General features: G+C 40.6%; 1 protein-coding gene across 4 annotated transcripts in view; it reads left to right on the forward strand.

Moving 5' to 3' along the window:
- FSTL5 (follistatin like 5) overlaps nucleotides 1–16,295 on the forward strand; it is a 355,157-nt gene that overhangs the window by 40,508 nt on the left and 298,354 nt on the right. For all 4 annotated transcript variants that reach the window (XM_081208810.1, XM_081208812.1, XM_081208811.1 and 1 more), the window contains exon 2: nucleotides 1,264–1,404. In XM_081208810.1, the coding sequence (XP_081064936.1) occupies nucleotides 1,282–1,404 (123 nt within the window). In that variant the 5' untranslated portion in view covers nucleotides 1,264–1,281. The remainder of the gene's footprint in view (nucleotides 1–1,263; nucleotides 1,405–16,295) is intronic.

Genomic DNA, 16,295 nt, shown 5'->3' on the forward strand with positions numbered 1-16,295 from the left:
GAATATGCTGCAAAGCAAATAGTAAAATTATGCAAACGAGAACCACTCTGAATGAGGAGGGTAGCAGATACTTTCCCATTGCTAAGAGAACTACGTCTTCTTCTATGGCGATCACTCGAGCCGAGTAAGATTGTCTTCCATAAACCCGGTTTTAACAGTGAGTCCATAAATGACTGTGGAGGCTATTTCTGGATCCATACTTCCACAGTGGGGACATAGGTTTCTGGGTGGGAGCTGATCATGTTGAGGGTTTGCCAAGCGTGCCTTCCTCCTAGCACATTTCTCCCTTTCATCCTGAGTTTGAGTGTCTTCAAAGCCCATGACACCTTTGGTAAAGGCTGTTCTCTAATTGGAGCGCTTGCAGGCCAGTGTTTCCCAGTTGTCAGTGTTTATGCTACATTTTTAAAATTTGCCTTGAGAGAGTCTTTAAACTTCTTTTGTTGACCACTAGCATTACACTTTTCATCTTTAAGTTTGGAGAACTATATGAGACCCCCCCTGGCTTGCCACACTGGCTGGCAGCAGTTTTCTTGCTTGCCACACTGAGTTTTACTCCAGTCCAGCTCTCAAAAGGGGTGCAAAGTAAAATAAAAATAAAAAATCGGGGCGTGTGTGTGTGTGTGTGTGTGTGTGTGTGTTTTGGAGGTGCAATGTGCCCTGTTTTGGCTCAGAACCCATGACTTTTGCCTCTTAATAACATGTCTTTTGCCAGGACATATACTGGCAGCTTGCGATGCTCTGAATGCATTCCCTTGCCACAGTCTCATAGCAGCCGCTTGCTTGGAAGGGTTCCATATCCCCTGTCCTTCGTAGAGCATAGACCAATGTGCCTCTTTTTTATTTGTTTTCCTCATTAGTAATGTAGACAGACATTCAAAAAGGAATGTGTTTATAAGCAAAAAAAGGTTAGATGCTCTTATCTATTTTCTCTGTCCTTCAATGTTTTAAAAAGAGCATTTCCTTTGCAGTGGATTCCTCTTATGTTTCTCACCTTTCAAGATTTTATTGGTTTATTTTTCGCTGCTCATGTCAGGATATGGATGCAGAATGTTGATTAGAAAATATTGAGTACAGCCCCAAACAGCTGTATTAGCTCCCAATTCCACCCACCCATATATCTGTATTAGCCCGTACTGGTTTTCTACTGTTTGTTGAAATCTATAAATTAAATTCAAACGTTTTTTAATATTTATGGAACTTTAACAAATCCACTATATCTCTGATTCATAACACTTTCCTTTCCTTTTCGTCCTGTTTGTTTAGGCAGAGGGTGTCGAAAAGATGTTTAGGTGGTGGACAATTGTTTCTTTCCTTGGAGGCATCTTACTGGGTGTGGAAGGATGGCCAGCAAAAGAAGGATATGACTTCAAAAGCTATCAGCCTCTTGTACGATTACGCCACAAGGTACGGATGTTCTCTGTCAACACTGTTTGCTTTTTCGTTTAAAATTTTATCCCTAGGGCTGCATATTATTCACATGAATTCTTGTAGAATTGTAGAGTTGGAAAGGACCCAAAAAGTCTAGTCCAAGCCCTTGCAATGCAGGAATTATAGCTGCAGAATCCATGATAGACTCTATAAGGTTTACTTTCATCAGCATACTCTTTGGAAAAAATAAATAAAAAATAATTCATTGTATTTTGAAAGATTGCTAAGATCAGCAGAGAGGCTCTTGGTTTCACCACCCTCAGAGGTTCAGTGGTGATGGTCCAAGAAAGGGCATTGTTTGTGGCAATCCCTGCCCCAAGGTGTGGGCTTTGCTCCCCATGGGCATGTATCAGGTGTCCTTGTTGTACAGCTTTTGTCATATGCTGAATATGGAGCTTTTTACTCTGGACATTGACAGCTGAGAGATGACCTACCTTTATTCTCTGAGTAAATTGTTTATCAAGTATTAGTCTTATCTGATTTTAAAATGTATAATTTAAATGGTTTTGCTGTAACCTACGCAGGTGGTGCTGTGGGTTAAACCACAGAGCCTAGGACTTGCTGATCAGAAGGTCAGTGGTTCGAATCCCCGCGATGGGGTGAGCTCCCGTGGCTCAGTCCCTGCTCCTGCCAACCTAGGAGTTCAAAAGCACATCGAAGTGCAAGTAGATAAATAGGTACCACTCCAGCGGGAAGGTAAACGGCGTTTCCGTGCGCTGCTCTGGTTTGCCAGAAGTGGCTTAGTCATGCTGGCCACATGACCCGGAAGCTGTACGCCGGCTGCCTTGGCCAATAAAGCAAGATGAGTGCCACAAGCCCAGTGTCGGCCACGACTGCACCTAATGACCTTTACCTTTGCCCTTATGGTGAAAGATAGCATAATATAATATAATAATTATATTTTGTCCTAGTTGGTTGATGATATAGCTTACAAAATACTATCCTACGCATTTGTTAAGTTATTCCCACTGTGGCCCTATTCCAAATGCCTGCCTTATCTGAAGTGTGCAATGTAATCACAGGGAAAAACCCAGGACTTACTGACATTAGATTAGCTTCCTCAAAGAGGTTTGTTTGGGACCTACGTTACAGTTTTTTGAAAGTGCAGGTTAAGGATGTTTTCATTTAGCCTGCTTTTAAAGATATCATCTGCCTTCTTTATTATGGTTGCTAATGTTAGTGTTTTTAATGTACAGGGTTGGGGTTTAATTAATTTGTTATCTATACTCTTGTATACCTCCCTGGAATCTCTTTTGATGTAATGCAGTGTAGGAATGTTTTTAAATACACAAATCTTAAACACCACAGACACTGAGGTTTGGTGCTCAGAAGACCCAAGACTGGAGGGTCTTATGTCTCAGATCATGTACATATTACATACAGCCCAATTGAATGGTACAAATACAGGAATTAAGTATGCAAGACTTGGGTGTGTGGGCCATTTCTTTAAATAGTAAATAGTCCAGGTGGAGTTGTAAGGATACATTACCTTTCTGACTGAAGACTCTTTTCTTTTGTATTGCGAGCAGTAAATAAATAGCAAGCACTGAGGCTGTAGTTCATTGCAGCTGAAAAATTGAATGCAGAATATCACCCCCCCCCCATTTCACTTGTTGCTGAAGTGATGGTTGCTTTGCCCCATCCTTTATGGGTGAAGGCACATGGCTGGAGGATCCAAATTCAATAGGCTGTATCCTGAATCCATCTTATGTCTCTGGTTTGCCAGCAAATACTGATGAGAAGGCTGTAGTTATGTAGGATCTTCAAGCTCTGCACAGAGGAAGTACAGTGGTACCTCGGGTTACATAGGCTTCAGGTTACATACGCTTCAGGTTACAGACTCCGCTAACCCAGAAATAGTGCTTCAGGTTAAGAACTTTGCTTCAGCATGAGAACAGAAATCGTGCTCCAGCAGCGCGGCAGCAGCAGGAGGCCCCATTAGCTAAAGTGGTGCTTCAGGCTAAGAGCAGTTTCAGGTTAAGTACGGACCTCCGGAACAAATTAAGAACTTAACCTGAGGTACCACTGTACCAGAAAACAGGACTTAGAAGGGAATGTATCTTTACTGCCAGCTAACAGAACTGGATGTTTGTTGTTTCTAGAAGTTGCCACATTTTGACAAACCTGTGAAATCCAATTATAATTTTACTGATAAAAACTAGTATTAATGTACAAGAAAGAAAGATAAGGGAAAGCTCCAAAACGTGGGTATTTCAAAATCAATTCCTGTATGGCTTCATGTACAGAGTATTCCTATAATAGTTTTGTGCAATGTATGATATGCACTGTGATAATCTTTGCAATTTAATCTGCAACCATCAGTAATTCCATATTTTCATGTGTTTCAAGAGATAAATAATTTTTTTGTAGTGTTTATCACTTATAAGAAGAAAAGATCCTGCACATAGACCAAGCACTGAGACTTATAACTGTTTTGTGGTTTGCTTCCTGATGCAAAGAAAGGACACAATTATGGGCTGGCTGCTTGTAGTTTGATGGGCCATATGATTGGAAGAGAATCAAAGTATCACATTGTTTTTTTATTTGGTATCCCCAGATTCCGATTTGACAGAAGCCAGGCTGTACTCTCCACTCTACTCTCTCTCTCTCTGTTGTTGTTTTTTTAAATTAAACTTATGTTATTTAAAAATGAAACTTCTAGTACTTCACCATTATTTTCATCTACAGTTTGAATATCAGGGTTTCTTCTCTTGTGTGGTTCCACACATCCCTCGTGTTTCTTAATGTGTGTGCTAAGTGCCTACCATGTAGATGTGCTTTGTGTGCTCTGAGTGGTACAAGAAATAAGAGATTTGAGATTGGCGCACATGAGCAATCTGCATTATAATTCTTGGGGTCAGAATGATGGTCAGTTCCATAGCAGACAAGCTGATTGACAGAGGCTGCAATCCAGAAAGTCCCTTTGAACTCAATGGGGATTACGTAGAGTAGACATGGATAGGTTTACAGTATAAGGCTTCAGTCCCATGAATACGTATATGGAAATAAGCACCATTGAACAAGGTTTACAGCTTAGGATCTGGCTGCAAAAAATCTAAAATTTCTATAACAGAGATTTATAAGATCAATAGAAAGTGTAGAATGGTGTTAATAGCTAACTTCATCATGAATCTACAGTGATTTTGTGATTTACAGAGATACATTGACAATTTGTGTGCCCCCCCTGCTATTTCTGTTTAAATTTAAGTTTTTTGGTTTTTTTAAATGTACATCTCATTGCTGATACTTCCTTTTTATACCAATTGGCAACATGCAATATTATAAGCGAGGAAAGACTGCATTGCACAGTAATGTATCGATTTGCACCAAGCAGTGCTATTTTTCTAGGGAAAAAAGAGGTGCTGGAACTCACCCTTGCTATCTTAGAATGGCAATGGCACCTACCTGAGAGGTGCCGGAACTGAGTTCTAGCGAGTTCTGGCGGGGGAAAAAAGCCCTGACACCAAGGATGAACAAAAGGTAGTTTGGGATCTAGTGGAAAATTTAGGCTGATATGTAGTAGATCAGAAATGGTTTCTGAATTTCAACTGCTTAACAAGTAGTTTCCTCACCTAAATTAGGTTATTGAAATAAAAAAAGCTACCCAATAGTGGACTTCTATGCAAACAGACTTTGAGCTCTCATCTGTTCTGGTACTGAAACAATTCCTAGGCTCAGAATGTGGTCAAAGGCAGCCTGTTCTTCACTTCAAATTGTATTTTAAGTAAATAGATATAACTTTAGCTTCCCCACCCACCCAGTGGATTGCCAGAGGCAGCCCACCCCCCACTGATACTGAACTGTATTACTTATTAGGTTTTATGAATGATGTTGCTCTCTGTGTGAAGAAAGAGAACTAAACTTTGTAGAGTACTCTAGATTTTATTCAGCTTCAAATATGTGCATGTCTTTTAAAAAACTTTTGAAAAAAATCAATAAACATCTTTTCTCTGTGCTAGAGAAACAAACAACCTTTTATGGGTAGACTTCTTTTCTTTTAACATCAGAATGAATGTCCCAGGAGGTAAGTCTCCCATTTTTCAAGCTAGATGATTTTGCCTCGATTCCCACCAGAATGAAACTAGATTATTTTTAGAAGTTTGTTTTTATTTGCAGATAAGTGTTTCAGAAGCAAAAACGGGCCTCATGAGGGGCTCTCAGGCCCATGGTTAATAGTTGCTCAAACTCAACTATCACAGGAAAAGATAACTTCAGATAACTTTGAAATGGAATAAATTTATTTCATACTTTCATACTTCATTTCATGTGCTCTTTCCTTCTTCAGTAGATTGTAGATGCAAGTGAAACACAGCAAAATCCTATGCATGCTAATCAGAACCAACCCCCATTTAATTCAATGGGATTTACTCCCAGGTATATTGGATTGCATTCAGAGGTTCAATGCAGTTACACTTCCTGATCTCTTAAACCAGGTAAAGAAATGTGGAGTGCTTCCCCCATTTCATTTCATCTCTTCCCTTCTCAGCCCTAACTATAGTCCTATGTAGATATTCATCTTCACGGTTCTAGGTATCTCAGGAGGGAGAGCTGAGGTCCCATCACTGCCATTAGCCCAATAGCCCTCATGCATTAGAGCTGATCGTCTTTTGTGAGGAGCCTCCCAGCACAATTTAGAAATCTAAACAACCGGGGCTTTAGATGGGCAGAAAAGCCTCCCTGCTGCAGAAATTCACCACCCCCAACATTTGAAGGATTGCAGGGCCAGCAATGGTGGAAGCAGCAGAGGAACTTTTCTCAGCCAAAATGTCTTCACTTGGTGGTTGAAGACCCTACATGGATGGGTGATGTGAATCTTGGTGGAAGACACAAATGGAAAGATGATTTCCATAATCTGAGTGCTGTCATAGAAATGGTTCTTTGGGGATTGTATTACATGTTTGTTGTTGTTTTTTTACTCTGCCAGTTGCCGGGAATCTTAAGAAATTATTGAACAGGATGTGTTCATTTTTTAGTCACCCTAGTTTAAAAGTATGAAAGTAACAAACTCTCTACAATAGCTTGTATAATTCATTTAATTGTCTGAGTACCTTCCTTTTTGCCTTTGTTCTCCTAATCAGTCAGTGTTACTGCTTCTACAGAATCTATTTAATTTTTATGTAGGCAGTATTATAAACCCTGATGGCACATCAGTTAAAATGCTTTCTACCGAACATAGAAACTTCATCCTCTTGTTCATTACAGCAGTATAAAGCTTAATTGACTTATTGTCCAGATCTTTCAGAATGTAAAATAGTATGTCACAGAACTTTCTGAAAACTTTCTGCATTGAGTCTTCAAACTTTCTTTTAAACTTCGGCACACCTTTTCACTTCTTTATGGAAGATGAAAGTAAAGGGAGAAAATTATTCCTGGAATATTACTTACCTGACAGTGGTCCATCAACGTTTGCAGAACGGTCACTTTCAAGCATCATACTCCGTATGTTTAGCATTATACATGTAGGTAGCCATGTTGGTCTGCCGTAGTCAAAACAAAATAAAAAAAATCCTTCCAGTAGCACCTTAGAGACCAACCAAGTTTGTTATTGGTATGAGCTTTCATGTGCAGTCTCAATAAAAGACTGCAAAGAAAGGTTCGCTTCAGCTTTTCTGAACATTGCACATTGGAGTTTGGCTATTGTCCATCCTTCTGCCTGTCCCTTAGATAATTTTTTTCATGTTTATTTTCCTATTATAAATTACTTTATTCTTTATCTCTAGAAAATAGAACCTCCACTCCATTCTTTCCAGTTGCTTTAACGTTCCCTGGCAAAGATTCCTCTTCGGATTCCATTTCTTTCTTTCTTTCATGGAAGTGAAAACATAAGAATCTTTAGTGCTTCACAGAAATCATTCAGTGGCTTTTGTAACTTGCCTTGATCTCCCAGTGTCAGTTCAAGACTTCTGGGAGTGTGTAATATCCCTCAGTATATACCAGATCCCTGAGCCTCAAGTATTAACAGATGCAGAAATGTACATTAAACCCTGGATCACTTGGATCCCCACAACAAATAAGCATTTTCATGATATGGTTTTCAAAAAAAACAGAAAACAACCCCCCCCCCCAAAAAAAACCCAATCCAGTTGTAAAGTTTCATTGTTTGCTTTATTTGGTTGCTGTTAATGTTCTGTTGTAAGTTTAGCTATTTTTATTCTCTGCTCCATAAACTCTCCCAGCCAGAACCAGCAGCTGGTCACTTCAATTCATGTGGGTTTTTAGTAGGAAAAGTAAACCCTGCTGACTAGCTTGTTCAGAATAGCATCCCTGACATCTTGCTGGGGAATCAAATTTAACACCAAGTGCCTTTCAATAAGAAATGGGTATTGTTCTTGTAGGAGCTTGTAAAAATGTTTTAAAAGAAACTCTTTCCTTTGACTGAGCAAACCATTCCATTTATTGTGTCTTTTTCTACTTGAACAATATTTCAGTGTGTAGGTGCAACAATAGAGCAGTTTTCAGGAAGCAATCCAGAAATGAGGTTCTTGTCTTAATCAGTCTCTTTCCCCACTTTCTTCTTGATAGCTAGCTTTTATGAAACGAAGGAAACAGCTTTATCTTGGGCTGTTAACAACTCCTACATAGAATCCTATCTTTATCTCACTCTTGAATATTGCAATTCGTTACAGGTTGTCAAAGTGGTCCGATTCAAAACCAAACATCGCTGGGTGCAATCCTAACTTCCTAATGTTGATGTCTGGGTGGGGGCTGGGCCCTGCAGTATAGGACCCAAGCGCCACCATGCAGTAACAAGGTACTGCCAATGTTTTGGTGGCAGGCATAGTCTGCAGAAAGCCATGAAACAGGTTGTTTGGGGGCAAAGAGCTGGAGGCTTTCATAGAATCATAGAGTTGGAAGAGACCACAAGGGCCATCGAGTCCAACCCCCTGCCAAGCAGGAAACATACATACATTTTATGACCTTTCTTCATAGTAAACTGTTAGAACATTGTTGGACACCATGTTGATATAACCCTTTTACATGATCCAAAACCCTGCAGAGGCCCAGGAGGCGCTGTCTTTGGACACTTCAGGTGCACCAAACTGGAGCAGTTGTGGCAAAAAAAAAAATATCAAAAAAAAATCAAAGGGAGATGGAAACTCTTGTCCAGCCCAGCAAGAACCAACAGAATAAGAATTATAGAGTTGGAAAGTACCACAAGGGTCATCTAGTCCAAACCACTGCAATGCAGGACTCTTTTGTCCAACATGGGGCTTGAACTCACAACTAAGAGTCTAATGCTCTACCAACTGAGCTATCCTTGAGTTTGATGATGGTTCCACTACTCTGATTCTCCTTGGTTATTTTCCTCATCAAGTTCCTTAGCTATATGCATGCCACTGGCTGAGACTGTTTTCAGCTTGTTCAGGTTTTATAATAAGTAGGAAACTTCCTGCAAACCAAGTTTGGCCATATTTTTGAGGTTAGAAGTGTGCATCTCAATCCAACTTCAATCACTTCTGCCTTTACTTTCAAAAAAACATTTGTTGGGAAGAAGAGGCATCAAAGAAGATCATAAAGCACCCTTTCATAAAGAAAAGAAAACCAAGAACGTATGCTGTTTAAAGGCAATATAGTGCATAGTCATTTTATTTTGTCATTTGCACTAAATGAAATTGTTGTGGAGAACAATGGGTTATAATGAGCATCAGTGGTCTGTTTTCATAAACAACTGTAACCCAGCCCTTTGAGTGTAGCATTGTAGGCCACCATCTGAGAATGTTCACGGTTTACACATATCATAGCTGGAAACTTATGTATGAACCAGGTTTGGCCATATTTTTGAAGTCAGAATTGTGTATATCAAACAAACTTCAAACACTTTGACTTTCTGTTTCAAAAATAGTTGAGCTTTTTGGGGGGCAGGGAAGGTGGGGGGAAGGACTGCTGAAGGCACCAAGGAACATAATAAAACTTACTTTCAAAAAGGAAAGAAAAATGAGAATTTGTGAAGGCTTTTTTGGTTTGAAAAACAGAATATAAATTCCGAAATAGATATAAATTACATACCAGTGAACGTTTCACTGCAGAGTTTACACAGATGTAGACTCACAAGGTCTTCTGGGACAAGGTCAGCAGCAAAGTAGTACACAACACCCTCAAATCAGTAGAGCAGGAGTCACTTAATCTTAGGATCATGGGCAAAAGATTCCTGCATTGCAGGGGGTTGGACTAGATGACCCTTGTGACCCTTCAAACTCATGCTTTGATTCTGAGTTTCAGCCACTTACCATTTACAGCTTGCCTCCTGTACACAAAAAGCACATGGAACAAGATAACCCAAGAAAATGAAATGAATTGTGGGGTCTGCTTTTCAGGTGGCCTGTTGGCTAGGAGTGTCTTTTACCAACTTTGTTGGTAAGCTAGCTAAGGCCCTTTCTGGACTGAGCACAGTTGTCCATAAATCAGTAACCTCATGGCTGGTATGCTACAATGCTCTGTGTGGGGGCTGGGGCCTGCACTTGGGGTTGGTCTGGAGGCTGAAGTGGATTCAGAATGCTGTGGATAGCTTGCTTGTGGAGGCCAACTACCACTGAACTATGACACATTGCTTTTAGAATTTGCACTGGCTGCTGATACTATGCCAAGTTCTGTTTGTTGATGCTGATATATAAGGTCCTGAGCTGTACAAGGCCTTTTGAGAGACCACCTTATCCCTTATTTACCTAGAAGGCCACTGCAATCTGTGGGAGAACCCAAAGAACTCAGAAGCATGTTCCACAATAACTCAGAGCAGGGCTTTCAATGTGGCTGCCCCTGTTCTGTAGTATAGCATTCCTATTAAGACATGAGAGGCTCTTACTATCTGTACTTCCTGGAAACCATTGAAGACATTTTTGTTCCAATGTGCTTTTTTAGGTGGATGAATCGGTCATTGCCATGGGTGTTTATTTTGTATTGATTATATATCTATCTATATCTATATCTATATCATCTATATATCTCTGCCCTTTTTGTGAATTGTGCTATCTTTATTGCGCATCACCTTAATATGCTTATTCAGAAAGTGATTAATAAATTAACAATAATAAAATAATCATACCATAGGGAAAGTTAGCCCTTCAGCCAAGAGTATTTTTCCATGCCTTAAGACAATGCACATTTAGATGAACAGATAACTGCTGAATCCACAGTGGATAGCATGACCTAGCCACTTCTTAATGGGGTAGCTGTATAAATTTAGGGTTGGATTAAAAGAAAAACCCTACAAATTGATGGATTTCAGTTTAACAATTCCTGGACAATTGATTATATAAAAGGGATCAAAGTTATTGACTTTAAGCAGTGGTTCCAAAATGTATGTAGACTGGGAGGGGGAAATTAAAATTATTCTTGCTGCTGCAATTTTAATCCTCACAGCTATAGATTTGGTACACTAAGTTAATCAAGTATAATGGTAATAAATTATTGATATAATTGTTGATATCAAAATAAGCATAATGGTGTGTTAGCTGCTAATTTGAGCTGATAATTACAGTTTTTACACCTGAATTCATGCTCCCTATTTATTAAAACAAAGTAATAACAAAAAGTATGGTAATAAAATCTGTGTGTGCCCATGCAATCAAAGAAAGAAGAATTAATGTCATACCAGTGGATATGCTGTAGAAAAATGACCCATAATGAAGGTGGTAATTTTTATAAATAAATCTTGGCATTTGTCAATGCTTTAAATGCTTCTATAAATCTTTCTGTCACAATGGTACATTATTGCTGCAGTATAAAACATGTATTTCCAGTCCCAGACTCCATAAAACTGAGTTGTATAAGCTTACTCTTGAATTCATGCATTTTTAAAAAAGAACTTTCTGGATCAATATTGTGGGGTCATCTTAAGAGTTGTTTGACTTTGGAAGTCAAATTAAAATTGACATTTTAAACAAACAAACAAACAAACAAACAAACAAACAAACAAACAAACCCAAACTAGACTTTAATATAAGTTTTTGCTGAATGGTAACTAATGTGGAGAAGACTATGAAGGCTTTAGTCTGTACTCATTTACTTTTGTGAAAGTCCTGCAGTCATAAAACTGCTAGCACATTTGCAAAGTTAAGGGTCCAGTGTGGCTTCAAATTGGATGGGGAACCTCGTGTTGAGATTCCTGCATTGCACGGATTGGACTAGATGACCCTTGGGGTCCATTCCAACTCTCCAATTTGATTATTCTATTAACTCGACCCCATCGAAACCGGGCCCCTTGGTTTACTGAGGAGCTCCGGAAAATGAAGCGGGATCTCAGACGGCTAGAGCGAGTATGGCGACGGACTCGTGACGGAGCCTCAAGAACATCTTATAGGACGCTTATGAAAGCCTATGAGATGGCTATGAAAGCTGCTAAGAAATCTTACTTTGCAGCTTCCATTGCATCCGCTAGCTCTCGCCCGGCACAACTTTTTAGAATAATTAGGTCAATAACGTCCTTAGGAGGACAACCAAATTTAAATACAAATTCGACTTACAGCTGTGAGGTATTCGCGAGCTTTTTTGTGGAGAAAGTCCTGTTGCTCCGCCGTGACCTCCCTGCCAATTTAGATACAGTGACTGAACTGGAGGCCCTTTGACTGACTTCAGGTCCAGTGTTGGACCATTTCGATCGGATACTCCCTGCTGATGTGGATAGATTCCTCCAAGTTGGTAGGCCCACCACCTGCCTCCTTGATCCGTGCCCATCTTGGCTGATTAGGGAGTGCCAGATGTTGTGCGGACCCCCCTGGTTGAAATTATCAATTTGTCCCTTGACACGGGGACATTCCCAGGGTAACTGAAGGAAGCAGTAGTGTGTCCACTCTTAAAGAAAACTTCATTAGATCCCTTAGACCTATCCAATTACCGCCCAGTTTCAAATCTTCCATATCTGGGTAAGGTAATTGAGAGAGTGGTTGCTGAACAGCTTGGTAGGTTTCTGGAGGAAACATCGGCTTTAGATCCATTTCAGTCTGGTTTCCGTCCTGGTTTTGGGACCGAGACGGCTCTGGTTGCCCTAACAGATGATCTCCGTAGACAACTGGATCGAGGCGGGTCAGGACTGCTGATCCTTTTAGATTTGTCAGCAGCCTTTGACATGGTCGATCATGATGTTCTGGACCACCGCCTCACAGACATGGGGATACAGGGCATAGCCCGTAACTGGCTGTGCTCTTTTATCTCTGGTTGGGGAAAGAGGGTGGCACTAGGGAGGGAAATGTCGTCGTGCCATTCCTTGGTGTGTGGAGTGCCACAGGGCGCAATTCTCTCCCCAATGCTTTTTAACATCTTTATGCGCCCCTTGCCCAGATTATCTGGACCTTTGGTCTGGGCTGTCACCAATATGCTGATGACACTCAGCTTTATCTGCTGATGGATGGCCACACCGACTCGGCCCCGAACACACTGACCAGATGCTTGGAAGCTGTGGCTGGGTGGTTTCGTGGGAGCCGATTGAAACTAAATCCTTCAAAGACAGAGGTCCTATGGCTGGGTCGGGATGGCATGGGGATGAGGGACCAACTCCCTTCTCTTGAGGGGGCCCAGTTAGTGCCATTGCCTTCCGTTAAGAATTTGGGTGTAATCCTTGACGCCTCCCTTTCTATGGAGGCGCAAGTTACAGCAACAGCCAAGGCGACATTTTTCCACCTTCGCCGCATCAAGCAGTTGGTCCCTTACCTTTCCCGCCGCGACCTGGCCACAGTGAACCATGCGACAGTCATCTCCAGGCTTGATTACTGTAATTCGCTCTACGCGGGGCTGCCCTTGAAGCTGACCCAGAAACTCCAGAGGGTGCAGAATGCTGCAGTGAGGCTCCTCACGGGGTCTCTGCCATGGGAGCATATTCACCCAGTGCTTTTCAAACTGCACTGGCTCCTGGTAGAGTACAGGGTCAGATTTAAGGTGCTGCGTTTGACCTTTAAAGCCCTTCACGGCCTAGGACACTCGTACCTACGGGACCGCCTCTCCTGGTATGCCCCACAGAGAGCCTCAAGGTCCATAAATAGCAACACCCTGGTGGTCCCGGTCCCTAAGGAAGTTAGATTGGCTTCAACCAGAGCCAGGGCCTTTTCAACTCTGGCTCCGGCCTGGTGGAACGCTCTGCCTCATGAGACCAGGGCCCTGCAGGATCTGATTTCTTTCCGCAGGGCCTGTAAGACAGAGTTGTTCCTCCTGGCCTTTGGCTTGGAGCCAATTTGATTCCCTCCCTCTCTTTCTTTTTTCCTTTCCTTCTCCTCCTGCGATGAGGCTACATTTTAATATTTTAATGTTTCAATATTTTAATGTTGTATTTTAATTTTGTTTTTAAGTTGTAATCATTCAACTTGTTTTTATTATTGCTTGTAAGCCGCTCTGAGCCTGGCCTTGGCTGGGGAGGGTGGGGTATAAATATAAATTATTATTATTATTATTATTATTATTATTATTATTATTATTATTATCTCATTGGGAATTACTTCTGATTAGATATGTGTAGTGTTGCACTAGTTAACTAGTTAAAAAGTTAAATTAACTACACTCGTACCTTGGAAGTCAAATGAAATCCATTCCAGAAGTCCGTTTGACTTCCAAAACATTCGGAAACTAAAGTGCAGCTTCTGATTGGCTGCAGGAGCCGCGGAAGCCCTGTCGGATGGTCGGGTTCCGAAGAAAGTTCAGAAACCGGGACCCAAGGTACAACTGTACTACATGAATCTCACTGCAATCGAAATGACTCCTCCAGAGTATATGATAAGCTAGTCAATATTATCCAGTGTATCTAGGAGTGATCATGGTAAAGATAGTGCTGTACTACTGATGCAGTGTCCTACAGGATAATGTTGTGTTCCAGAGAATCAAAAAGGGTATTGGATGGCCACAACATAGATTATACCAGGGAGTGCAAATTTCATCTATAAATTCTAGTTTTGTAACATGGGAGACTTGGGACAGCTAGCGAAAGAAGAATGACATGTGCCAAGTGTCAATAGAGCAGGTGCCAATTGTTTGGATTGTCTGCTGTAAATTCAGAATATGTTTCATTTTTATCATGTTGTGTGTTTACTCTCTGATCTGAGTGCTGGTGGAGCTGTTCAAAACAGAAGAGAAAACATACAGCAAACTATACTCATGGGTTCAATTTGGAGGGGTTAAAAACTGCAAGGCAAGTTTCCAAGGCACCAGAAAATTCCCAATGCACAAATTAAACAGAGGGGGGGGGGGGGAGAATACATGACAGAGGATCAACAAAACAAAGACATCATTGAAAACCATGTGAGTGTGTTGGGAATCTAAAAATCAATACAGTCTTAATCACTGCAGGAAGTGCAGCAGGTGTGACATATTCTGGTATTCTCTGGAAAAGACATGAACATGATGATAAAATAGATAAGAAATACTCAAGTGGATATGATTTATTTACCATGCACAGATCCTAACCATCCTCAATGAGCTTGCTTGATTTTATCCACAACATTCTTGATAGGTTAAGCTGAGAATCAATCACTCAAAGCAACTGGGTTATTATTGCAAGACTGAATCATCTCTGCAAATTAATCTAAGATTGCCTCCGTAGTGAAAAAAAGCAAAGTTTGTGTAAGCAGTCCACATGTTTAAAGGAACACATTCTTTACAGCTACATGCATTTTTGCAGCTTATGACATTGCTTGCAATAAAGTTTGTTCTCCAGTTTCTGCGTGGCAACAGCAAATCTTTCAGTTCTTAGCGTAATCTATTTCTCTCAGATAGAAGGTGAAATGTTTTAGCTTAGTTGTCAAAATCAGCCAAACTCTCAAACAATAATTTAGTTGATTTCCTCCTGGGTTCAATATAACTCTAAAAATTGCAATAAAACACATAATGGAAACATTCTCAATCTCAATGACACAAGCTCCACAAATATAAAGATATTTGTCTAAAGCATATTTCAGGAGGGTCCCTCAGTATATTACAGCATATGCAGTGGTGCTGTTTTTGCCTGTTTTTCACTATTTCCCCTTCATACTGCTGCCCTCTGTGCCATATCCCATCCTGCTCCATTGGAGCTCCAGTTCTCAAGAACAGTAGGGTGCTTAGCCTTGCATGAGACAAGGTGGTTTCTGCTGGCTGCAAGTTGCTGTTGGATGCAGCTTACTGGGTATGATAGTTTAGAATCTGTGTGAAAAGGATCTTCTGCAACAGGGCAATGGGTACTAAGTCATAGAATCATAGAATTGTAGAGTTGGAGAGGACCCTGAGAAACATCTAGTCCAACCCCTTGCAATGGAGAAATGTGTAACTGTCCCATACGGGGATCAAACCTGCAACCTTGGCATTATCAGCACCACACTCTAACCAATTGAACTATCCACCCACACAAGTAGATTTCAAGAGTATTGAATGTAATGGAAGAAATAAAGTATATAAATCTTAAATGACATGTCCAGTTGCTTATGACTTGAATTTGGAAACATTGTAATTCATTTTGAGAAGCTTACGGTAATATGTTTGAGTTTAGGCTGTTAGGGAGTGCCACACTTGAGGCTAGGCGGTGATCTTTATTGGATAAGCAGCATTGGAATTAAAATTTTCCACAACCAAATTCAACATGTTGCCCACTGCAAAACACTGAAAATGGATTTTTTATCATGTTGGCAAGCCAATCTTACAGTGTAAGAGTTGTAATGTAACAGTTGAAGTGGTTATCTTAGGAATATAGGGTAGACTTGTACAGCTCCTTTCTATTTGCCTTTTGAAAGACCAAACTCCCATTGCCAATGTAAACTGCTGACATTTTATTCCAGTTTTAGTGAGAGAAGTACTTTTCAAGAGTCCTTAAGGTGTGTTGCAAGAAGTTATTATTAAGAAGATTGCACAACACAAGGACATTCTTGCAATGCTGATATAAAATGACTATGCGTCCACTGTTATAACAGCACAGCAAA

Source organism: Podarcis bocagei (genome assembly GCF_964188305.1).
Source record: "Podarcis bocagei genome assembly, chromosome: 9".
In the NCBI taxonomy this organism is placed as follows: Eukaryota; Metazoa; Chordata; class Lepidosauria; order Squamata; family Lacertidae; genus Podarcis; species Podarcis bocagei.